Source organism: Salmo salar, chromosome ssa12 (assembly GCF_905237065.1).
Source record: "Salmo salar chromosome ssa12, Ssal_v3.1, whole genome shotgun sequence".
In the NCBI taxonomy this organism is placed as follows: Eukaryota; Metazoa; Chordata; class Actinopteri; order Salmoniformes; family Salmonidae; genus Salmo; species Salmo salar.
Genome location: NC_059453.1, coordinates 12,244,609 through 12,271,431, shown reverse-complemented (window position 1 = coordinate 12,271,431; position 26,823 = coordinate 12,244,609). Strand labels below are relative to the sequence as shown.

The 26,823-nt window shown below is 42.0% G+C and overlaps 1 protein-coding gene across 2 annotated transcripts in view; it reads left to right on the top strand.

The window, feature by feature from the left end:
* LOC106564212 (zinc finger protein 2-like) overlaps window positions 1-14,221 on the top strand; it is a 44,944-nt gene extending 30,723 nt beyond the window's left edge. For both annotated transcript variants that reach the window (XM_045690702.1, XM_045690701.1), the window contains one exon: window positions 9,990-14,221. In XM_045690702.1, the coding sequence (XP_045546658.1) occupies window positions 9,990-11,257 (1,268 nt within the window). In that variant the 3' untranslated portion in view covers window positions 11,258-14,221. The remainder of the gene's footprint in view (window positions 1-9,989) is intronic.
* The last annotated feature ends 12,602 nt before the right edge of the window (window positions 14,222-26,823 follow it).

Here is a 26,823-nt window from a genome sequence, read left to right as displayed (position 1 = left end):
TCATTTGCAATTAGTGAGAGGAGCGAAAATTTATACATTTTATTTTTGCATTCTAAAATAATTAGAAATAGGCATCTACTTCCTATTGTTTATTTAATTTCCATGACCACTGAAGAATACATTCCTCATCTTCACTGGTTGTCATGGTTTCATACTCGCAAAATAGCCTATAGGCCTACAACAAGTTAGGATAGGCTACCTACCATTTGTCCCATCTCTAATTGGACCCACTTCACAGTAGTAAATAGAATAGTAGTAAACAGATAAGCTATTTCAAGTATTTAGCTCTATATAGCTCCGATCTGAAGTTTAACAGTAAAACAGACAGTTCACCTTTTACATTGACGTTTGTAGGCTACGTCTGAATACTGTAATGTCAAATGTATCAAGTAGACAATATTTCATTTATAAACATAATACATTATACATATATCATAAACATTACAGAATAATTTACTCACCTTTTCTGGCCATGAGGTCATATTCCCGAAGTAGCCATACAACAAATTACCATACACATCTCTCATCTAATTGGACCTATTAGATAGACTATTATAATTTCTAGTTTTTGCTTTATGCATCCGAAAGGGCGCTCGGTTTATAACATACAGTAGAGTTTAATAGGTGAACAGACAGTTGATATTTTGCATTGAAGTGTGTAGTCTACCACTGTATGTAGGCTTGTGTGCAGCTGCTCAGCCATGGAAACCCATTTCATGAAGCTCCCGACGAAGTTATTTTGCTGATGTTGCTTCCAGAGGCAGTTTGGAACTCGGTAGTGAGTGTTACAACGTAGGACAGACAATTGTTATGCACTACATGCTTCAGCAATCAGCGGTTCCGTTCTGTGAGCTTGTGTGGCCTACCACTTCAGGGATGAGCTGTTGTTGCTCCTAGACGTTTCCACTTCACAATAACAGCACTTACAGTTGACCGGGGCAGCTCAAGCAGAGCAGAAATTTGACGAACTGACTTGCTGGAAAGGTGGCATCCTATGGCTGTGCCACGTTGAAAGTCACTGAGCTCTTCAGTATGGACCAATACTGCCAATGTTTGTCTATAGAGATTGCATGGCTGTGTGCTAGATTTTATACACCTTTCAGCAATTGGTGTGGCTGAAATAGCCATATCCACTAATTTGATCAACTAATTTGAAGGGGTGTCCACATACTTTTGTATATACAGTGTATGTCCTTGTCTTCTCCTTAGTTGATTTAGGGAGCATCTTATAGAAACATTGTAAGTCACATAAATAGACATCAAAATCACTTAATCATCCTAACATAATACATGTAATGGTCTTATTTAGCAAATAAGTGTTCAATTTCAACTTAACCATGATCATATGCAATTTGTTTGTCTTTTCAGGTCCTGGATCCGCCCCTTTTTTTTCAATTTTCGCCTAAAATGACATTCCCAAATCTAACTGCCTGTAGCAAGGATATGCATATTCTTGATACCATTTGAAAGGAAACACTTTGAAGTTTGTGGAAATGTGAAATGAATGTAGGAGAATATAACACATTAGATCTGGTAAAAGACAATACAAAGAAAAAAACGCGTTTTTTTGTATTTTCTTTGTACCATCATCTTTGAAATGCAAGAGAAAGACCATAATGTATTATTCCATCCCCGGCGCAATTAAAATTTTGGCCACTAGATGGCAGCAGTGCATGTGCAAAGCTTTAGACTGTTCCATTGTATTTCTGTTCAAAATGTTGTATCAAGACTGCCCAAATGTGCCTAATTGGTTTATTAATAACTTTTCAAGTTCATAACTGTGCACTCTCCAAACAATAGCATGGTATTATTTCGCTGTAATAGCTACTGTAAATTGGACAGTGCAGTTAGATTAACAAGAATTTAAGCTTTCTGCCAATATCAGATATGTCTACTGTATGTCCTGGGAAATACTCTTGTTACGTAAGTCAAAATGTATGAACTAATGCATTTTGTCATTACCACCACATTCTGTCCTTACCATCACAGTTCATTATGTGGTGGCAATGACCTGTGGTGAGAATTACATTTTTGCAGTATTTGGTCATAAATAGCAGGGATTCTAGCATGCTAACTCCAGTTGGACAGCTAGCATACAATGTAACCTAAATACACATAATTAAAACAATTTCAAAATCAGAAATAATTTGAGGAAATTAGCTAAATATCTTTTTATACTTGTGCAAATCTTTCTAAAGCCGAAAATGGAGACAATTCAATGGATATCAATCAACAAAGCGGTAAGAATATGTAGGCTATAAGAATATGTTGAAGGCTAGCTGTATTGGGTGCAGATGACTGAACTGCTCAGTTTTGTGTCTGTGTCTGCAGGTATACAGACGAGGAGGCATACAAAGTTATGTCAATTGGTATTGGTATGTTATGCAGATCACATGTACCATCCTCTTCCCTTACCTCTTCACTGAATATCCCATAGGCCTCTACATAATGGACAAGGCATGTGTATGAAAACCATTATCAAAACCGTTTTCATTCACATTCACCACAAAACCAAGGTATGAATACTGTCGTGTGCATGTTTTGTTAATCATCTGTATAATTAAAAAAAATGTTGGATTCCCAGACTTCACCCTCCCTAAACCTCTGAATATAACAGGCCATCTTTTCGATCACCATGCACTGCAAAATCATTCTGGCTATGGATACGGAGAATATCAAAACATTAACAACATCAAAACATTAACATCAACAATAGTTGGCAGGGTAATTTGTATTTTTCTATCACAAAGTATAATGGCTATATTCTCCAGTCCAGTTGGTGGCGGTAATGCAACATTATATTGGATGCCAACCGCCGTTAAACTCCACCAAAGAAGAAGGAGTTACGCTATCTAGAACAACAACAGCTGCCAGTTCAATGTCAAGTGTGATGGTAAAATCAAGATTTCTAACATATTCTGAAACGTTTCCATATGTAAACATTAGGAGTTGATTATTTGTCCACCAGATCATGTGTAAACAATAGCCATTTGTGCTAACGTTAGCTAGCCAGTAAAATGGCTACCCAAGCTAACTATCTATCCTACCAAGCAAATGTGTTTATCTTCAAGACACTGTTGTGAATGATAACGTTATTCGTCATTAAGACAGCAATGTGAATTGTCCATCTTCAAGATGTCATAAATATATTGGCACCCTTCGCTAATAAGTGAGCGTGACTAATTAGCGTGGCCGTTATCTAAGGCTGGCTAGCTAACTAGTTAATTTACTTTCAGTATCTAATCATTAGCTAACTGGTCATTTATAGATTACAAATCAAATGTTATTTTAGTTCGCCGTTGCTTCAAAATAACTTCTTGCTGGTAATTTGGTTATCTAGCTAGATTGTTTCATCCTAGTGAGAAAGGTGTCAGTGAGCCAAAGCTAACCCAACTAGCTCAACATTGCTAAGGCTAGCTGTACGATTACCACAGCAATGCTGGCTAGTTAAATGTATTAGTAGATTCCTAGTGGTTGGAATATTTAGTTATATTCCTTTATCAACTAAGCTGTTCCAGTTGTGAAACTCACCTTACATTTTGTTTGTGCCTCTTTTGAATCCTACTATAGCCTTCCATGTCTGAACCCAAGTCCCCGGGTTCTTACTGTGGTGTTCCAGCACAGATAAGCTCACAGTGGGGTCCAGAGATGGTCTTAGTGAAGCTGGAGGACTGTAGTCAACCACTGGAACTCAATGTGATAGTCAAAGAGGAAGAGGAGGAGAGAGAAGTCAAAGAAGAGGAGATAGTGATTAAAGCGGAGGAGGAGGAGAGAGCATTCAAAGAGGAGGAGGCGGAGGAGAGAGCATTCAAAGAGGAGGAGGCGGAGGAGAGAGCATTCAAAGAGGAGGAGGAGGAGGAGAGAGCATTCAAAGAGGAGGAGGCGGAGGAGAGAGCAGTCACAGAAGAGGAGGAAGAAGTAGATGGTAGCACTGACCCAGGTAAGTTCAGTTGTGTACGATGGAGAGGTTGGTGCATTGACAGCCACAGGGGATTCCAGAACTCTTTCCATCAATCTGGTGCCTCTTTCTGAAGAGTAACTTGTTTTCAACTAATTTTGAAGGGGCAGTGCAGTTAAAAATGTGACGTTCCTGTTTTGAATATAATTCCTGGAATTTCAGCCTGTTCAGGTGGGATGGAGTTTTTGGCCCAGATCATGACATCACAATCTGATCTGAATGACCAGTCATCTTTTATTTGCACTTGTATCCTCCTACTTTGAAGGGGTTAGTGTGGTAGGCTCTGTCCACCAATCAGGGCTGTGTATGTAAATATATTTTAATTTCTATCAACATGCCCACAAGATCAGACTGAGAATTTCAATGGCAAAAGGAGGCTCAGGGAAATCAATGATAACAAATATATTTGAAGTTATTTTCATGAAATAAAAACATAGTGATTTATTAGACACAGTGATGATTTTAAAATACTGCTTCGGGGCTTTAACATGCTGGGCCTGTTTTCAGCTGGCGATTAGGAGGCCCAAGTGTCAAACACATGTTAGTTTGGAATTTCCTCATGTAAAAACATGAGCGCTGGCATTTTCCAGCCCTAAGGCCAGGTTCAGCAATGTACGTGTCTAACATCAGCTCACTTGTGCTGAGGTGGGAGGGGTGGCAATATTTGAGGCGTGTCCTTAACACGCAAAATTGACAGTTTCATACAGCGCTAAAAGGAACGTTTCAGACCCACAAACAGCAGGTCTTCACAATTGATTTTGAGAGTGGAACCACAGCCTATCCATCCATGACACCAATGGTAGAGAGATGTTCATTTTTTTGCTGGTGAATCTCATATTTAGATAACATCAAAACATTTTTGGTTTCACCCTCATTTTGTTTAATTTGACTAAAAACCAAGCATAGCATCCCCCCCCACCTACTCATTCTTTATTTGTTTTATTTGTACTATTTTCTACATTATAGAATAATAGTGAAGACATCAAAACTGAAATGACACATGAAATCGTGTAGTAACCCAAAAAATATATATTTTATATATGAGATTATTCAAAGTTCTTTGTCTCGGTGACAGCTTCCACACTCTTGGCATTCTCTCAAACAGCTTCACCTGGAATGCTTTTCCAACAGTCTTGAAGGAGTTACCACATATGCTGAGCACTTGTTGGCTGCTTTTCCTTCACTCTGCGGTCCAGCTCATCCCAAACCATCTCAATAGGGTTGGGGTTGGGTGATTGTGGAGGCCAGGTCATCTGATGCAGCACTCCATCACTCTCCTTGGTCAAATAGCCCTTACACAGCCTGGATGTGTGTTGGGTCATTGTCCTGTTGAATAACATATGATAGTCCCACTAAGCGCAAACCAGATGTGATAGCGTATCGTTGTAGAATGCTGTGGTAGCCATGCTGGTTAAGTGTGCCTTGAATTCTAAATAAATCACAGACAGCGTCACCAGCAAAGCACCATCACACCATCACACCTCCTCCTCCATGCTTCACGGTGGGAACAACACATGCGGAGATCATCCGTTCACCTACTCTGCGTCTCACAAAGACATGACGGTTGGAACCAAAACTCTCAAATTTGGACTCATCAGACCAAAGGACAGATTTCCACAAGTCTAATGTCCATTGATTGTGTTTCTTAGTCCAAGCAAGTCTCTCCTTATTGGTGCCCTTTTAATAGTGGTTTCTTTGCAGCAATTCGACCATGAAGGCCTGAGTCACACAGTCTCCTCTGAACAGTTGATGTTGAGATGTGTCTGTTACTTGAACTCTGTGAAGCATTTTTTTTGGACTGTAATTTCATGGGCTGGTAACTCGAATTAACTTATCATGTGCAGCAGAGGTAACTCTGGGTTTTCCTTTCCTGTGGCGGTCCTCATGAGAGACCGTTTCATCATAGCACTTGATGGTTTTTGCGACCGCAAGTTCTTGAAATGTTGCATATTGACTGACCTTCATGTCTTAAAGTAATGATGGACTGTCGTTTCTCTTTGCTTATTTGAACTGTTCTTGCCATAATATGGACCTGGTCTTTTACCAAATAAGGATAACTTCTGTATACCACCCATACCTCTTATCACAACACAACTGATTGGCTCAAACGCATTAAGAAGGAAAGAAATTCCACAAATGAACTTTTAACAAGGAACACCTTTTAATTGAAATGCATTCCAGGTGACTACCTCATGAAGCTGGTTGGGAGAATGCCAAGAGTGTGCAAAGCTGTCATCAAGGCAAATGGTGGCTACTTTGAAGACTCTCAAATAAAACATATATTTTGATTTATTTAACACTTTGTTTTGGTTACTACATGATTCCATATGTGTTATTTCATAGTTGTGATGTCTTCACTATTATTCTACCATGTAGAAAATAGTAACAAATGAAGAAAACCCCTGCAATAAATAGGTGTGTCCAAACTTTTGACTGCTACTGTAGGTGCTTCTTTTTATCCTGGTCGTTAGCCCAGTAGCCTATGAATGAAGTGGTTTCAAATGGTCTACTGAGAATGCCTTGAAATACACGACATGACAAAAAGTATGTGGACACCTGCGTGTCTGAGCATCTCATTCCAAAATCATGGAATTGCTCCCACCTTTGCTGCTAAAACAGCCTCCACTCTTCTGGGAAGGCTTTCCACTAGATGTTGGAACATTGCTGCGGGGACTTGCTTCCATTCAGCCACGAGCATTAGTGAGGTCGGACACTGATGTTTGGCGATTAGGCCTGGCTCGCAGTCGGCTTTCCAATTCTTTCCAAAGGTGTTTGATGGGGTTGAGGTCAGGGATCTGTGCAGGCCAGTCAAGTTCTACCACACCGATCTTGACAAACCATTTCTGTATGGACCTCGTTTGTGCACAGGGCATTGTCATGCTGAAACAGGGAAGGGCCTTCTCCATACTATTGCCACAAAGTTGTAAGCACAGAATCGTCTAGAATGTCATTGTATGCTGTAGCATTAAGATTTCTCTTCACTGGAACTAAGGGGCCGAGCCCAAACCATGAAAAACAGCCCCAGACCATTATTACTCCTCCACTAAACTTTACAGTTGGCACTATGCATTTGGGCAGGTAGCGTTTTCTTGGCGTCTGCCAAACCCAGATTCGTCCATCGGATGGTGAAGCGTGATTCATCACTTCAGAGAACGTGTTTCCACTGCACCAGAGTCCAATGACGTCAAGCGTACACCACTCCAGCCGACGCTTGGCATTGCACATGGTGATCTTAGGCTTGTGTGTGGCTGATCGGCCCTCGAAACCCATTTCATGAAGCTCCCGACGAACGGTTCTTCTGCTGATGTTGCTTCCAGACACAGTTTGTAACCCGGTAGTGAGTGTTGCAACCGAGGACAGATTAATTTTACGCACTTCAGCACTCTGTGGTCCTGTTCTGTGAGCTTGTGTGGCCTACCACTTTGTGGCTGAGCCGTCTATTACGTCTATTCATTTGAGTGGTTACATATCTCAAAGCCCATCCCTCGGCTTTTTACCAAAACAGAGAAGGCGTTTGTTATTGGTTTAATTTAAGGATTCTAGCTATAAAGACCAAGTGCAAAACATTCCGTTTTTCCCGTGTTTTATATCATATTGTACAACGGGATGAAACTAAAGCTGTAAAAGTGTGATTTAAAAAAAAATCTGTTACACTGGACCTTCTAATCAGCAGACTTGCGTGGATGGTAGTTTAGGCTTCACCATGTGGTAAATTGTGGCAAACTTCTTGCTGGAGAAATAGTTTTTTTCTCTCCTAAAAAGCAATTATTTTCCCCATTTTATAATGGAAATCTACACTGAACAAAAATATAAACACAACATGTAACGTTTTGCTCCCATGTTTCATGAGCTGAGATACCAGGAATTTTTCATATGCACAAAAAGCTTATTTCTCTGAAATGTAGGGCATAATGTCCACCAGAGCTGTTGCCAGAGAATGTAATGTTAATTTCTCTACCGTAAGCCACCTCCACCGTCATTTTAGAGAATTTGGCATTATGTTCAACCGGCCTCACAACTGCAGACCACATGTAACCACGCCAGCCCAGGCCCTCCACATCCGGCTTCTTCACCTGCGGGATCGGCTGAGACCAGCCACCCAGACAGCTGATGAAAATGTGGGTTTGCACAACCGAAGAATTCTGCACAAACTGTCAGAAATGCATGCTCGTTGTCCTCATCAGGGTCTTGACCTGACTGCATTTTGGCGTCGTAACTGACTTCAGTGGGAAAATGCTCACCTTCGATGGCCACTGGCACGCTGCAGAAGTGTGCTCTTCACAGATTAATCCCGTTTTCAACTGTACTGGGCAGATGACAGACTGTGTGTATGGGGTCGTGTAGGCGAGCAGTTTTCTGTTGTGAATGCAGTGCCCCATGATGGCGGTGGGGTTACGATATGGGCAGGCATAAGCTACGGACAATTAACACTATTGCATATTATTAATGGCAATTTGAATGCAGATAGATACCGTGACGAGATCCTGAGGCCCATTGTCGTGCCATTCATCCACCGCCATCACCTCATGTTTCAGCATGATAATGCACGACCCCATGTCGCAAGGACCTGTACACAGTTCCTGGAAGCTGAAAATGTCCCATTTCTTCCATGGCATACATACTCACCAGACATGTCACCCACTGTACATGTTTGAGATGCTCTGGATCGATGTGTATGACAGCGTGTTCTGTTCCCGCCAATATCCAGAAACTTTGCATAGCCTTTGAAGAGGAGTGGGACAATGTTCCACAGGCCACAATCAAGAAACTCTCCCTCAACGTCAACAAAACAAAGGAGCTGATCGTGGACTTCAGGAAACAGCAGAAGGAGCACGCCTCTATCCACATCGATGGACCACAGTGGAGAATGTGGAAAGCTTCAAGTTCCTCGGCGTACACATCACTGACAATCTGAAATGGTCCACCCACAACGCGTCTTCAACCTCAGGAGGCTGAAAAAATGTGGCTTGGCCTCTAAGACATTAACAAAGTTTTACAGATGCACTATTGAGATTATCCTGTCGGGCTGTATCACCGCTTGGTACGGCAACTGCACCGCCCGCAACCGCAGGGCTCTCCAGAGGGTGGTGCTGTCTGCCCAACGCATCACACTGCCTGCCCTCCAGAACACCTATAGCACCCAATGTCACAGGAAGTCCAAAGCCACAGCCTGTTCACCCCGCTACCATCCAGAAGGTGAGGTCAGTACAGGTGCGTCAAAGTTGGGACTGAGAGACGAAAAACAGCTTCTATCTGAAGTCCATCAGACTGTTAAATAGCCATCACTAGCCGGCTCCCACCCGGTTACACAACCCTGCACCTTACAGGCTGCTGCCCTATGTACATAGATATGGTATTCCTGGTCACTTTAAATGGAACACTAGTCACTTTAATAATGTTTACATACTGCTTTACTCATTTCATGTATTTTTGTCAATGCCACTCCGACATTGCTTTTCCTAATATTTATATATTTCTTAATAACATTGTTACTTTTACATTTGTGTGAATTATTAGATACTACTGCACTGTTGGAGCTAGGAACACAAGCATTTCGCTACACCCGAAATAACATCTGCTAAATAGGTGTATGTGACCAATACAATTTTGATTTGAACAGCCTAATCAACTCTATGCAAATGAGATGTTGCTCTGCATGAGGCAAATGGTGGTCATGCCAGATACTGCCTGGTTTTCTGATCCACGCCCCTACCTTTTCTTAAAGGTTTCTGTGACCAACAGATGCATATCTGTATTCTCAGTCATGTGAAATCCATAGATTATGGCCTAATGATTTTTTTTCAGTTGACTGATTTCCTTATGAACTAAAACTAAGTATAATTTTTGAAATTGTTGCATGTTGCATTTTTATATTCTTGTTCAATGTATTCAAGTAAAGTACTTAATTGTTACCTAATAAATGATTTGATATTGATATAAAATCTCTGCATTAGGCCTTTAAACAAGTCATTTAAAGTCCATTTCAATGCTGTTCCTGATTCTAACCCCATATCTGTTCATATTCCCACAGGAGAGATCTCCAACCCAGGTTCAGACAGTGAGCCCAGTTCCACAGCATCAGGAAACCATAAACAACACAGACGGAGGAACTCAAGACAGAAACATCACCACTGCATGGACTGCTTCACTAGTTTCTATGAGCCAGAGGAGTTGAGAAGGCACACTTGTAGGCCCCGCTCCTGTTCAGATTGCAGTGGCAGCTTTATTTGCCCAACTCACCTCAAATCAAAACAGACTCAAAAAAGGAGGAAGGTGTACCCATGTGGTCAATGTGGGAAGAGATTTCAAACACCAAGCAAACTAAAGACGCACCAGAGAACTCACACAGGAGAGAAGCCATACCAATGCACTGTTTGTGGGAAGGGTTTCAGTCAGTCGAACCAACTAAAGACACACCAGAGAACTCACACAGGACAGAAGCCTTACCACTGCTCTCAGTGTGGAAAGAGTTTCAGTTGGTTACACAGCCTGAAGACACACCAGATAACTCACACAGGGGAGAAGCCTTGCCATTGCTCGCAGTGTGGAAAGCGTTTCAGTCTGGTAGGAAACCTAAAGAGACACCAGCTAACCCACACAGTAGAGAAGCCTTACCTCTGCTCTCATTGTGGGAAGAGTTTCAGTCAGTTACACCATCTAAAGACACACCAGTTAATTCACACAGGAGAGAAACCATATCACTGCTCTCAATGTGGGAAGAGTTTCAGTCATCCAAAAGACTTAAAGTCACACCAGAGAACTCACACAGGAGAGAAGCCATTCCACTGCTCCCAATGTGGAAAGAGTTTCAGTCAGTTATCAACTCTGAAAAAACACCAGCTAACTCACACAGGAGAGAAGCCTTACCACTGCTCTCAATGTGGGAAGTGTTTCACCAGGTTATATCAACTGAAGGCACACCAGATAACGCACACAGAAGAAAAACCTTACCACTGCTCTCAATGTGGCGATAGTTTCACCAGTTCATATTTCCTAAAGAAACACCAGCTAATTCACACGGGAGAAAAGCCATTCCACTGCTCCCAGTGTGGGAAGAATTTCAGTCATTCATCAACTTTGAAGACACATCAGATAACTCACACAGGAGAGAAGCCTCACCGCTGCTCTCAGTGTGGGAAGAGTTTTGGTCATTCATCAACTCTCAAGACACATCAGATAACTCACACAGGAGAGAAGCCTCACCGCTGCTCTCAGTGTGGGAAGAGTTTCAGCCAGTCATCAACTTTGAAGAAACATCAGAGAACTCACTCAGGAGGAAAGCTGTGTCATCAGAGCTGAAGACACTAGCTTATTGACATAGGGAAGAAGCCTAAACTCTGCTGTCAATATGGGTATAGTTTCACCAGTTTATATTAATAAAATATAACACCAACTAATTATGACTAACAATAACTTAACTGGTTACTTAAAGGGGGAAAAAACTTGCAAAGGAGTGTGGAACATGATGTCTGTGTGGAAAGCTTCAGTCAGGCATCAAATTTGAAGACACACCATTTAACTCGCACAGTAGAGAAGCCTTACTGTGTTCTGGAGTTGTTTGAATATTGTTTATTGAAATTAAGCTGGTATGTTCACAATAAGCCATTATCATCATATCACTTTTTCAGGAATCACCAAAAAGTCAGTTTTACAGAAACTGTATTTATTTTGTTGATGCTTAACAGACATGGCTTGTCAATGTCAGTATTTCCACTATACAGCTGTCTTTTTGGGAATGCAATACTTTCTATACCAGCAGACCTTCAGCAGCCACAACGGACAGTTCGGTGAAGTTGTATTTGCCATTGTGGAATCCATAGCTAATATCTGTCCATAGAGAATCCTCAGTAATCAGACATCATATATTCTAGTTGGATTTCTATAATCAATTTTTTTTTTTAAGTTGAAAAAATTATATAATTTAGTCAGAAAAAATGTATGCAACAAAAACTTCTAATTAGTGGAATATAACCAAAAATGAAGAAACATATTGTATTTCAATTACTAAGCTCAGTCTCCTGTCTTAGTTTATTATGGAAGGTTGAAGGTTCATTATTTCTGGTGCTTTACAGATAGGCTATACTGTAAGTAAGGCAGTGGCGGTCGGTGCTGTTTAAGATGAGGATGATTATAATTTGTAGTTTTTTATGAGCCTTATTTCTATTACAGGATGATTTGTTTATGCCTTTTAGATGATATTGTCATTCATATTCCATTCACCCAGTTTAATGTAACATCGATAGGTTTAGGCTACTACATGATACTCATTTTCCCTGTACCCATCATGAGGTTGCTACAACCTGGCCTATGAATTAAAGTTTAAAACATACAGTTTTACAGTCCCAGTCAAAAGTTTGAACACACCTACTCTTGGCAGTCACTCAACCAGCTTCAGGATGAATGCTTTTCCAACTGTCTTGAAGGAGTTCCCACATATGCTGAGCACTTGTTGGCTGCTTTTCCTTCACTCTGCGGTCCAACTCATCCCAAACCATCTCAATTGGGTTGAGGTCGGGTGATTGTGGAGGCCAGGTCATCTGATGTAGCATTGCAACTTTTTGTTTGTTTTGTTGCTAGCTACAATGGTATCTTCAACCTAGCCTAGCTTTTAGCTAGCTAGATGCTCTGCAATGCTCGCTGTGCCCTGAATTCCCCATTTAACCTTTTTCACATTTTGGTGCCTTTAAAATTAAATCTGAAAAATTATTCAATTAGACCATTTTTCCTACAGATTTACTCCATATTTTCAAAGTGAAAGAAGGTTATACAATTTTCCAAATTAAGAAAAAAATATATAGTAATTGGATAAGTCTCCACGCCCCTAAGTTAATACTTGGTGGAAGCACCTTTGTCAGCCATTACAGCTGTGAATCATTTGGAATAAGATTTGACCAAATTTGCACAACTGTTAGGGCTACATATATCCATTGTTTTTGTCAAAATTGCTCAAGCTCATTACATTTGGTTGGGAATCATTGATGGATTGCAGTATTCAAACCTGATTTTTCTCAGATTTTTATTAAGCAAATTTAAATCAAGACTGAGACTAGACGATTCCAGAACACTTAACACCGCTTGGAAATCCATTTTGGTGTGTCTTTGGCAAAAACATTTGTGTAATTGTCTGGCTGAAAAGTTGTATCCTATCCCAAGGTTTTCAGAAGACTGAGACTGGTTTTCCTCTAACTTTTTACCTTTCATATTTCATTGGATCCTGACAAACTCCCCACTCCCAGCCAACGGCAAGCATACCCATAACATGATGCTGCCACCACAATACTTGAAAATAGACTGTTTCAGTATGTGTTGGATTGGATTTGACACAACCTTGTAGTTTTTAATTTATGCCAAAAGGTTTTGTCTTGCAGTATTACTTAACAGCCTTGTTGCTAACAGAATGGGAGTGGATTCTTTAACACACGCTTCTTCATTTTCACTTTGTCATACAGGCCAGTAACATGGAGTGAATCAAATCAAATTGTATTGCTCACATGGTTAACAGATGTTAATGCGAGTGTAGTGAATGCAATGATGTTGATCCCTTTTGGATTTTTTAAGTATTGTGGTGGCAGCATCATGTTATGGGTATGCTTGTCACCGGCAGGGAAGTGAATTATCAATAGGTTCTGAAAGAGGAAACATTAACAACTTGAGAAAGGAAGGTTAGCTAGAAAGTCACAGTCTGTATGCCACATTATTGTAGCTATTAGAAAGCTATTCATCACGAAACTTGAACAAAAATTGATTTAATCCACAGATGGGTCCTTTGGAGGAAGGATTGTTGACATATATTTGACATTTGTATCTTAAAGCATATTTGAGAATAACTAATTGAAGTTGGAACATTTGAGTAACAGCTGAACGGAACATGACGAGAGGCGGGGAGTGTGTTGTGCACTTCCATTCAAGTTGATTGGCGAAGTTACATCGACATTGTTGTCGTATTGGGTTAGATGTGATGGTAGAAAGACTTGAATTTAGCATTGATGAAATCAAAGTTTATTTGTCACGTGCGCCGAATACAACAGGTGTAGACTTTACAGTGAAATGCTTACTTACAGGCTCTAACCAATAGTGCAAAAAAGGTATTAGGTGAACAATAGGTAGGTAAAGAAATAAAACAACAGTAAAAAGACAGGCTATATACAGTAGCGAGGCTATAAAAGTAGCAAGGCTACATACAGACACCGGTTAGTCAGGCTGATTGAGATAGTATGTACATGTAGATATGGTTAAAGTGACTATGCATATATGATGAACAGAGTAGCAGTAGCGTAAAAGAGGGGTTGGCGGGTGGTGGGTGGGACACAATGTAGATAGCCCGGATAGCCACTGTGCGGGAGCACTGGTTGGTCGGCCAAATTGAGGTAGTATGTACATGACTGTATAGTTAAAGTGACTATGCATATATAATAAACAGAGTAGCAGCAACGTAAAAAGAGGGGTTGGGGGGGCACACAATGCAAATAGTCCAGGTAGCCATTTGATTACCTGTTCAGAAGTCTTATGGTTTGGGGGTAAAAACTGTTGAGAAGCCTTTTTGTCCTAGACTTGGCACTCCGGTACCGCTTGCCATGCGGAAGTAGAGAGAACAGTCTATGACTGGGGTGGCTGGGGTCTTTGACAATTTTTAGGGCCTTCCTCTGACACCGCCTGGTGTAGAGGTCCTGGATGGCAGGCAGCTTTGCCCCAGTGATGTACTGGGCCATACGCACTACCCTCTGTAGTGCCTTGCGGTCAGAGGCCGAGCAGTTGCCATACCAGGCAGTGATGCAACCGGTCAGGATGCTCTCGATGTTGCAGCTGTAGAACCTTTTGAGGATCTCAGGACCCATGCCAAATCTTTTTAGTTTCCTGAGGGGGAATAGGCTTTGTCGTGCCCTCTTCACGACTGTCTTGGTGTGTTTGGACCATTCTAGTTTGCTGTTGATGTGGACACCAAGGAACTTGAAGCTCTCAACCTGCTCCACTACAGCCCCGTCGATGAGAATGGGGGCGTGCTCGGTCCTCCATTTCCTGTAGTCTACAATAATCGCCTTTTTAAGAAGCCGGTTGCCTCCAGCTTCTTGATGTTTTATTACAGTGTACCTGATGAACACAACCATAATAAACACAACCCTGATTGTAATCCAACAAATTACATACAACATTATTGAGATGATTGCAATATTAAAGTTGACTGTTATTATGACTGTTTGAAATATTTTACTTTTTGGTACATGGCCCTGTTCGTGGGATAAATTGCAGAACTATAAAGCAGAGGCTCCTATCATCAGGTCTTCAGTCATCCCAGATATAACAGCTGCCATAGACGTGAAGGCTATTACCAAACCAGCAGTTAAACTGGACAACCTTCTATTCAACTCATTCACAGGCAGACATGATCATTTCTAATTTCCCCCTTGATTTAAATCAGTCTTTCAATTGTGCGACTGAATGTGAAGTCTTTCATTTCTAAATAGTGATCTTTGGTGGGGTCATCTAGTGGATTGGGCTGTCACTTGTCCTGACCTTTCAAAAGGCTTGGCTAGAATGAGTCCCCTGCTCCCCCAGAGACGCTTGTGTTCCAACAGCTGCAGCTGGAAGGAGGTTGTGGGATTTCCAGTTTTATTTCCATTACATTTTACTCATTTAGCAGGCGCTCTTATCCAGAGCGACTTACAGTAGTGAATGCATACATCTCATACATTTTTTTTTATTCTTATTTTTTTCCGTACTGGTCCCCCGTGGGAATCCAACCCACAACCCTGGCGTTGCAAACACCATGCTCTACCAACTGAGCCACACGGGACCAGTGCCCCAGGGTGATATTTATGTTCTCTGTTATGGACTTTACTTATATTGTCCTTGACTGTGTCTTCTTGCAATCTCTGTTTTTACATGTAAAAGTCTAAAAATAAAGCTGTCCAAAAGAAGCAGGTATTTGACTGGTCCGTTTAATGGCCATATCAGTTATAAGTCTGTTTCATATGTGGTCCTATCCTCTGGTGCACAGCTCAAATGGCATCAGATCTACCAATAAACCAATGACAAATTACCTGAGATATATTGCTGTGGAAGCTGGATGTATTTCTGACACACTCATTTCTGAACATGGCCATATTGAGATTGGAAATGACTCTGCTATGGACTGTATGGGATCAAATTGGAGTTTCAAGAACAGCTCAGCAGGTTTGATACCATCTCTATGACGCAGGGTCATGAAGCAATCCTAAACGACTTTAGGCTGCATGTATTTCTGACACCCAGTTTTGGATCATGGCCATGTTTGGAGAAGGTTACTAACAGGAAGTAATACTTTTAAGACTTGTTTGTCCAAAGATCTGATCAGCTTGCTGAAAAACACAACAGCTCCCCATTTGATCCAAGTGTTTCTCCTTGTAAATGTATTAGATTAATATTACATTTAGTCCCTCCATTGACTTCACACTGCATGCTGAAAGGTGAAGACCTCATACCTATACTGTAGACCACAGAGAGATCTGATACAGGCCAGCACATTATTTTGACTTTATTAGTCGACCATAAGGTCCTCACATTGCTGACACCGTAATAGATTTACAGTGAGACATGTGATCTGGGAAATAAGATCTGAATTAACCGAGCCAAGATTGGTTGTTTTGTGGATCCTTGCCACCTCATGTGACATTTCATTTCCAGATTTAGATTTTTACTGGCTGTGACATTTTAATGGATTGAATCATGTATAAAAAATGTTGATGTGAGCCAAGGCACTGGGGTGTCTCAGGCAAACTCCTGTCTGTGGTGATAAAACTACTTTGCGAGCACAGACAGTCATTTAAAGCACCCTTAACATGTATTGGATCAAGACTTACTATGCGATCCTCCCAAGGCCCTACTAAAACGTATCAAATATGTACAATAACAGTTTTATAATGACAGTTTACTCAACTGCTTAATGACATCTGGCAGTTAATAACAGTATATCAGGGGGCTAGAACTCCTGTTCTGGACAGCCCATCCACATGGTTTACAGGCTCTTGTTCCATCCCAGCACCACAGCAGGTTCAGCTAAATCAGAGAGGAAGAGGCAAAGTGAGAGGTTTTCCTCCTCTCAAATCTGTCCACGAAGATAAGCCCACGAAGTGAGGAATTTTTGTATGGAGGTCAATGAGAGTGTCGAATTTGTGCATGCTGTCACAGATGCTTTAATGACACAAATAGATGTATGTATGTATGTTAACCCTTATATTCATGCGCCCAGTTTACGCTAAATGCTATTGCTCCTTTCTTATGTTTATCCTGGTGGTCTCCTAAGTTTGTAGCTGTATGTTGCTGCAGTTGTTAGCCCATTCCCTTTATCTAGTCACATTGCGCTACCTTGTAATTCGTTCACCTTTTATGTTGATGTGTTCCTAATATGATTCCCTCTTGTTTCTCTTCCAGACCACCACATCCTTCCACAACCTAACCTTCCTACCGGCCTTTCAAGCTCCAACTCTTAAACCCCAAACCTTAATCAAATTCCATTCCAAACCCTCCCCCTTGTGCTCTGGGTTGGTGTTCAAATGTGTTTTATAAATACCATAAACCTGTATTCCTCCTCTCCATCTCCTCAATGCATTATTCTTGCCGATTCGTCATGTTGGCAGCAGAAATCCTAAACCAGTCAGTTATATAAAAAATGACCTACTACATTTGGTTTTTAAACTCATAATCCTAAAAAAAAAATCATCTTTAATGTAACGCTTCATTTCTTGAAATCAGGTTCAGTATGTTAGAAATACAATTCAGTTAATTCAGGAAGTAAACTGAAATTAAAATGTTAACTAGCTAACTGTTAACTATGCTGTTGTAACAATGTAACTACTCTTTACCAGTGATTGGAGGTAGCTAGCTAACAGTTAGCTATGCTGTTGTAACAATGTAACTAGTCTTTACTGTCACACCCTGATCTGTTTCACCTGTCTTTGTGCTTGTCGCTACCTCCCTCCAGGTGCCGCCCATCTTCCCCATTATCCCCAGTGTATTTATACCTGTGTTCTCGGTTTGTCTGTTGCCAGTTTGTCTTGTCTCGTCAAGCCTACCAGCATTTTTAACGTACTCCTGTTTTTTTTGCAGTACCTGTTTTCTAGTTTTCCCGGTTTTGACCATTCTGCCTGCCCTGAACCTGAGTCTCTCTGCCGTTCTGTACCTTGTGACACTGCCCTGGATTACTGACCTCTGCCTGCCCTGACCGTGAGCCTGCCTGCCGTTCTGTACCTTTCGGACTCTGCTCTGGATTACTGACCTCTGCCTGCCCTTGACCTGTCGTTTGCCTGCCACCTGTTTTGTAATAAACTTTTGTTACTTCAAACTGTCTGCATCTGGGTCTTCTCCTGAGTCCTGATAATACGAACTGGCCCTGATGGACCCAGCAGACTCGTACCAGCTCCGCAAAGCCGTCTCCTCCCAATGAGTCACCATTGGAAGGCACGAGGAGTTACTTCGGGGTCTTATGTATGGGTTCCAGATCTTGGCCGAATGCCATGACCTCGCGTTGAACATGTTGCTGGAGCAATTTCGTGGGTTGTCTGTCTGGCAGCCTACCACACCCGTAACCTCCCAGCCCCGTCCCAGCGTTCTGCCCTGGACCTCAAGTTACACCCCTGCGCCTTCTTCTTCCATCATCTTAACACCACAGAGAGGAATTACAATGTGGGGAATAGTGAGACAGAACTGCCCCCACGCCTACCTCGGAAGTGTCCACCTCCACCACAAAGGATATTGTGGGATCTGGATGTTAAATCACTGGAGTGGAGGTGAAACGACCCTTGAGAAGACAGAAGTCCTCGTCGGCTTGTAGACCCCACACCAACCTACGGGGACCTCCCTTAAGGAGAGAGGTGAGAGTAGCGGCAACAGAGCTGAAATTCCTGATGAAACAACGGTAGAAGTTGGCAAACCCCAAAAACCGGTGTAACCCTTAATGGTGGTTGGGACTGGCCATGACCTGACTGCATCTACCTTCTTGTCATCCTTCTTCAGTCCCTGCGGCCTGATTTGGTAACCCAAGAAGGAAACAGCCTTCTGATGGAATTGACACTTCTCAGCCTTGACGAACAGGTGATTAGCCAGTAGGCGTTCCAGGACTGCTCGAACATGGGTGATGTGATCTTCAAGGTTGACCGAGTAGATCAAGATGTCCTTGATGTATACGATCACCTGGCATCCGAGAATGTCCCTGAACACCTCGTTAACGAATGCCTGGAACACTGACAGAGCATTGGCTAAGCCAAAGGGCATCACCAAGTATTTGTAGTGACCAGACATCGTGTTGAACGCCGTCTTCCACTCATCCCCCTCCCGGATGAGGATGAGATTGTAGGCACTCCACAGGTCCAGTTTGGTGAAGAACCAAGCCCCGCGGAGCTGTTCAATGGCCGATGGCACCAACAGGAGATTTGATTTGAGTCCTTATTTGGACTAATCTTCCAAGAGTCCTTAAACATTAAAATACAATTTATAATATGAACACATTTTCACATATACAGTGAGGGAAAAAAGTATTTGATCCCCTGCTGATTTTGTACGTTTGCCCACTGACAAAAAAATGATCAGTCTATAATTTTAATGGTAGGTTTATTTGAACAGTGAGAGACAGAACAACAAAAAAATCCAGAAAAACGCATGTCAAAAATGTTATAAATTGATTTGCATTTTAATGAGGGAAATAAGTGTTTGACCCCCTCTCAATCAGAAAGATTTCTGGCTCCCAGGTGTCTTTTATACGGGTAACGATCTGAGATTAGGAGCACACTCTTAAAGGGAGTGCTCCTAATCTCAGTTTGTTACCTTTTTTTGTCAAGACCATCGCCAAGCAGCTTGGTGAGAAGATGACAACAGTTGGTGCGATTATTCGCAAATGGAAGAAACACAAAAGAACTGTCAATCTCCCTCGGCCTGGGGCTCCATGCAAGATCTCACCTCGTGGAGTTGCAATGATCATGAGAACGGTGAGGAATCAGCCCAGAACTACACGGGAGGATCTTGTCAATGATCTCAAGGCAGCTGGGACCATAGTCACCAAGAAAACAATTGGTAACACACTACGCCGCGAAGGACTGAAATCCTGCAGCGCCCGCAAGATCCCCCTGCTCAAGAAAGCACATATACATGCCCGTCTGAAGTTTTCCAATGAACATCTGAATGATTCAGAGGACAACTGGGTGAAAGTGTTGTGGTCAGATGAGACCAAAATGGAGCTCTTTGGCATCAACTTAACTTGCCGTGTTTGGAGGAGGAGGAATGCTGCCTATGACCTCAAGAACACCATCCCCACCGTCAAACATGGAGGTGGAAACATTATGCTTTGGGGGTGTTTTTCTGCTAAGGGGACAGGACATCTTCACCGCATCAAAGGGACGATGGACGGGGCCATGTACTGTCAAATCTTGGGTGAGAACCTCCTTCCCTCAGCCAGGGCATTGAAAATGGGTCGTGGATGGGTGTTCCAGCTTGACAATGACCCAAAACACACGGCCAAGGCAACAAAGGAGTGGCTCAAGAAGAAGCGCATTAAAGTCCTGGAGTGGCCTAGCCAGTCTCCAGACCTTAATCCCATAGAAAATCTGTGGAGGGAGCTGAAGCTTCGAGTTGCCAAACGTCAGCCTCAAAACCTTAATGACTTGGAGAAGATCTGAAAAGAGGAGTGGGACAAAATCCCTCCTGAGATGTGTGCAAACCTGGTGGCCAACTGCAAGAAACGTCTGACCTCTGTGATTGCCAACAAGGGTTTTGCCACCAAGTACTAAGTCATGTTTTGCAGAGGGGTCAAATACTTATTTCCCTCATTAAAATGCGAATCATTTTGTAACATTTTTGACATGCGTTTTTCTGGATTTTTTTGTTGTTATTCTGTCTCTCACTGTTCAAATAAACCTACCATTAAAATTATAGACTGATCATTTCTTTGTCAGTGGGCAAACGTACAAAATCAGCAGGGGATCAAATACTTTTTTCCCTCACTGTAACACACTGTTACAAACAGACATAATACACTAACATATTGACCAGATAAACACTAACAGTCTAAAAAGATTGGTAAATGAAGAAACAATCTACCATGGTCCAGCACAACTTTCCTGGGGTACCGATACTTCGTGGTAATTTCATTGAGTCCTCTGTAATCAATGCAAGGACGTAATCCTCCATCCTTCTTGGCCACGAAGAAGAAACTAGCCAATGTGGGAGAACTGGACATGCGGATGAAACCCTGTTGGAGTGCCTCTTGAATGTAATCCTCCATGGCCTGGTTCTCAGCCACAGACAGAGTGTAGATGCGTCTGCGAGGTGTTGCACCGGCAAGCAGGTTGATGGCACAGTCCCAGGGGCGATGAAGAGGGAGACAGGTGGCGCAGGTTTTGGAGAATATCTCCCGCAGGTTCTGGTATACCTCCGAGATGTTGGGCTGAAGGGCAACCACAGCACTCACAACCGACGTGGAACCGCAGGGAACAGGGAAGCAGGTCCTCTGGCATTCAGGTGACCAGTCTATGATTGTCATCCTCAACCATGAAATGGTGGGAATATTGCGTTGAAGTCAAGGGAGGCCGAGGATGATCTTGTGACCTGGTGCACTGGTGATGAAGAAGGGGATGTTTTCCTGATGATTGGACTCCACGGTGAGGTTGAGTGGTTGACTGATGTGTGTAATGGTTCCGGATCCTAATGGCCGGCAATCGAGGCTTTGAACCGGAAAAGGAGAGGAGAGCGGGTATGAAGTAATATTGAGAGAGGAGGCAAGGGTCTGATCCATAAAGTTCCCTGTGGCACCGGAAACAGTCAACCAATGTGATGCGCACCAAAAGCAGGAAGTGATGAAGATGGAATACTCCCTCCTGCCCCAGGTAATGAAAGATCACGTGACCGTCCCTCTGTTCTAGGGAATTCTGGATTCGAAAGTGTCGGACACCACTGGAGCTTGTGCCCTCCTTGCACACAGTACAGACAGAGCCTCAGTTGTATCCATCTGCAGTGCTCCACCGCGGGGAGGCATGTGACCCCTACCTCCATGGGTTCAGGCTCTGATCCTGAGTGTTTGCCGAAGGAGGGAGAGAAGTGATGAGAATGCCGGCGCTCCCGGAGAAGGTTATCTAGACGGATGACCATCGCAATGAGTGCATCCATGGTCAGGTTGTCGTCTCGACAGGCCAAATCCATCCGGACCTCCTCACGCAGCCCTCTTCCAAATAGCGTATGAAGCGCCTGTTCATTCCATCCACTGGATGCTGCTACTGTCCGGAAGGTGAGTGCGTACTCAGCAGCTGTCTTATCCCCCTGCCATACTTGAAGTAGAAGTAGACGTTCACCTCCCTCTCTGCCCTATGGGGGATGATCGAAGATACATTTAACAGACCCATGAACCCCTCATAGGAATCTAGTTCCTCCTCGCCTCCCTCCCAGATGGCCGTAGCCCATTCCAATGCCCTCCCCGTCAGCAGAGAAATAACCGTGGCAACCTTAGAGCTTTCAGTGGTGGGAGCTCCCATCTGGTGTGTAAAATAGAGGGACCACTGAAGTAGGAAGCCACGACGTTTGGATGGGGTACCATCATATTTCTCTGGCAGGGATAAACGGGTATCGCTGACCTGAGCGGGTTGCTGAATAGGCTGTTGTGCTGGCTCGCTGGGAAGGCTGGTTCTAGAGTATCCTCCGCTTGTAGGATGCAGCGCCTCCCGGGCATGTTCAAGACGCTGCAAACTGCAAAGAGCCTCTTCCATGGCCGTCCCAGTTGTGCCAGCTGGTCATGGTGTTGACGCAGAAGGTAATCTTGTTCGTCGACCGTGTGAGAAATATCCGATTTTCCTGCTGCTTCCATTGTGTGAGTTGGTATTCTGTAATGAAGCCGCTGTGAGTCGAGAAACAGGTGCAGGTGAAACGTTTAATAAAACAACAACCAAGTAATTAGACAACAGAGGCGGAATACATGAACACAGGAATAATACCAACTGAGGAATGAATGGAGGGAGGGACCTATAAAGGGGAGGTAATGAGGAAGGTAATGAAGTCCAGGTGTGAATCATGATGATGAGTGCCAGGTGTGCGTAATGATGAGTGTTAGGTGTGCGTAATGATGAATCCCAGGATCGGTGGTTAGTATTCTGGCGATGTTGCCCGCCGGAGTAGACGTGACAGGTGTACATATTTCTCTGACACTATTCTATGGTCAGTTTTATCCTGGAGGGTAACTCCTACACTGGAGTTGCTTACCAAGAAGAGAGTGAATATTCCTGAGTAGCCGAGTTACAGTTTTGACTTAAATCAGCTTTATAGTCTATGGCAAGACTCGACAATGGCTGTGTAGCAATAATCAACAACCAACTTGACAGAGCTTGAAGAATTTTTTAAACAATAATGTGCAAATATTGAGCAATCCAAGTGTGTAAAGCTCTTAGCGACATACCCATAAAGACTAATTGTAACATGTATTGACTCAGCGGTGTGAATACTTATATGAATTAGATATTTTTGTATTTAATTTTCAATAAATTTGCTAAAATTTCTAAAATATGTTTACACTTTGTCATTACTGTGTATTGTGTGTAGATGGTTGAGATAATCTTTTTCCAATTTAATCCATTTTGAATTTTGTCTGTAACACAACAAAATGTTGAATAAGTCAATTGTATGGATACTTTGTTCAGGCACTGTTTCATGTAAGATCTTTGCACATTAAAATAACTTAATGTCATAAACATTTAGTCTGCATGGTGTGAATGTTCTCTCCACCCACAAACATGTCAAGTAAATATCTTGTCTAATAACAGTGGCATCGATGCCAGAATTAGGCTGCGTTGGCAGATATACCGAACAATAAACCTTGGCTGCAGTGAAGACGAGAGCACAGTCCAAGAAATGAAAAGGCCTTGATGGGGTTCTTCCAGATGGTCAGAGCCCTGCACAACTAGTGCATCCCTATGGAGGTTCTTGCACTGATGTGCTGAGTGGACTCTGCACCCCAAACAAACAGGGTGTGTTCAGTAAGGTGAAATGTTCTGAACATTGCTGATAGAAATGTATTGAATAGAGCTGACATGATTCCATATTCTACCTGACAGACAGTCATATCCGTTTTTCACAATACATTTCTATCTAGACGTTTCACTCTATTGAGCAGTAGTTTAGCTGCAAAATATTAGACACAACACACATTTAAACGACTATTTGAACTTAGAGGTTTGAAAACAGAAGAGGTGATCAACATTGAAGAATGTGAAATGCCTGACTTGAAAGAAGAACTTGCTCAGTTACTTGTATTAAAAATAATTCGAACCAACGTCTCTGCTGATGGTGACTCCTTTACAAGTTCCGTGAGCTGTCTTTTAGAAAGATATACAAACTGTAATGTAAAGTATTAATCAGGCCAGGTCCTTGCTATTCTTCTTCCATAGATGAGACCAAAAAATGCTGCCCTTGCAAAAATAGAATTGTCCCAGTAAACAAAATTACGCTAAAAAGATGTCTAAAACACGTATTTTCCAGACGTTGAAGTTAGGCTTAATTTAGGTTCTGAATTAAAGGTGAAAAGGTATTTTCATATGTTTAAAATACATATTTTACAGAACTTGAAAAGGCACATTTTCCAGAAGTTGAAAAATACGTATTTTCCGGACCTTGAAATCAGGTTTATTTTCGGTTCTGAATTAAAGTTGAAATATGTATTTTCTGGATGTTGAAAGTTCAAAATAAGTAATATATAGACATCTATGTTTGGGCCAAATCAAGGCTGGTCCAGAAAGAACAAAATCTGAACCAAATGTAGAAGTCTGTGATTGGTTCAGATTTGGTCCGGACCAGACCAAAAACCAATGTCTGTGGATGTGAAAATCAAGGCTGGTCTGGAACTTTACCAAAAAAAAGATTCCCAAAATGCATTGAGGTCGATCTGTGCTTACTGAGATGTAGCCTACAGTGTTGCCCAAAATTGAATTTTATGAATGTCCAAGCCTACCGTTTGTAAAACACCAAAAAACGACGTCCAGACAGGACCAAAAAAAGACGTCCAAAAGACGTTGGCTCATTCGTACTGGGCTGTAGCCTACCATGTCGGCCTGCAATGGGATTTTATGAATGCCCATCCATGTGGTAGGCCCAGCGTTTGTAAAACAGGCCGTTACATTGGCTTTATTAATCCTGATTACTGTGACTAATCAATTTGGCTATTTAAGCTCTGAATATCAGCTACCCAACTTTATCAGGCGTCATCATGAGCCTATTTGCAATGTGTTTACACAGCGGGAAATCCAAAAGTAGTATATTTTTCGCTATGATCAGCTTGTCAAAAATGTATGGATACAAACTTGAAACCCCTGATCATGACAATGAGGTGAAACTCCTGGACAACAGTTGTTATTGTCAATTCCATATTGTCCATTTTACTTTGAACTGTCCTGTTTTTAGGATATGTTTGTTAACATGACAGCACATTTTTTTATTTGATTGAGCGCCATTTAAGTTAGCCTATTTCAAACCTGCATGATGTAAAAAGTGTCCCTCTTGTCATACAATTTGTTTCCAGCCAGTAGGCTACAGAAAAGGCCACATACTTTTTCTACCATGTCCTATATCTGCTACATGATTTATGTTAGATCATTTTTTTAATGGAAAGTTGGCTTCTCTCCAAAAGAACCCTGGAGAGGCGCGCCGGGAATGGACAAGCAAAATATGTTGTGCCCCTGCCTTTGACAAAGTTGGCACTGGTTATCAAAGGGCGACATCAGAGCTCACCTAAAATGCCCATATGGCACTGGTTGAGAGAAATTGTCATGGTTTTTGTTGGAGGTACGTCTTGGTCAGTTTAGAAAATGCCGCCCTCGTCAAACTGCCAACATAGGCAGACGCCTAGTCCTGCCTAATGAGTGGGTCGGCGGTGGGATTCATTGAAACGTAATGTAAATGTAAAGGAATCTGTTACTTTATTGTAACTATTCCCTATTCATTTTATATCAGTTTTATTGAAGTCAGCTCAGCTGCTAAGCGGTTAACCTCAGAGTGTAATTACAGTTTTAGGCAGATATATTGCTGTCAGCAATATGAGTGGATAAGATTATTGAAATACTGGTATGTTGTTATGTAAGTCATAAGAATCCTACTGGACCGTTTTAGCCAACTGAAATGTGAGACTAATAAAAGCGTCTCCAGCAGCTTCATTAGATCATACTGTAGATACTGTATATTAATACACATTAGATTTAACCGATTTATAAGCTGCTATTGAAAGCCTAAATGTTTCTGGTCTATATCTTTTAAATATTAGTTTAATATGGTTCCACCAGGGTGATAAATCAAACTAAGCAAATCACGAGGTAACGGCCAACTCTGTCACAAGCACGAGGTGAGGAGACAGTTCAGATGTGTTTACAAGCTAAATAATATAAATTACAGGTGAACATATACATAAAGTTGTTGATGAGGATTAATGCCACTAAAATGGAACTAAATAAGGCCAGATTAGATTTTCATGAATTATTTTAGGGTAGTAGGGCAACATGGATTCCATTACAGTAGTTGTGTGGTAGTAACATTATAATCAGATAAATGAATCAAACTGTTGATATTGTCATAATTATTAGTAATGACATCTCTAATTTCTGTAAATTCAGTGAAATTCAATTCAGAGACAAATAAAAAAAAAGTCATGTAATGGGAATGTGGTGTTCCTGGAAGTGGGAGGTGCTAGTGAGAGACAGATACACAAGTCTGGGGGGGAGGTCTCCCCTACAATCCATGTCCTTCCCCAGAGTGGTCCATAATTAACTTTTGCTTGGTTGCACTTCCAACCAGATATAAGGAGGCTGAGGCCCCAGCATCCATAAGTCAGATACCTTCTTCCTCTGTGGTAAGACCTCTCCACCTCGTTATAT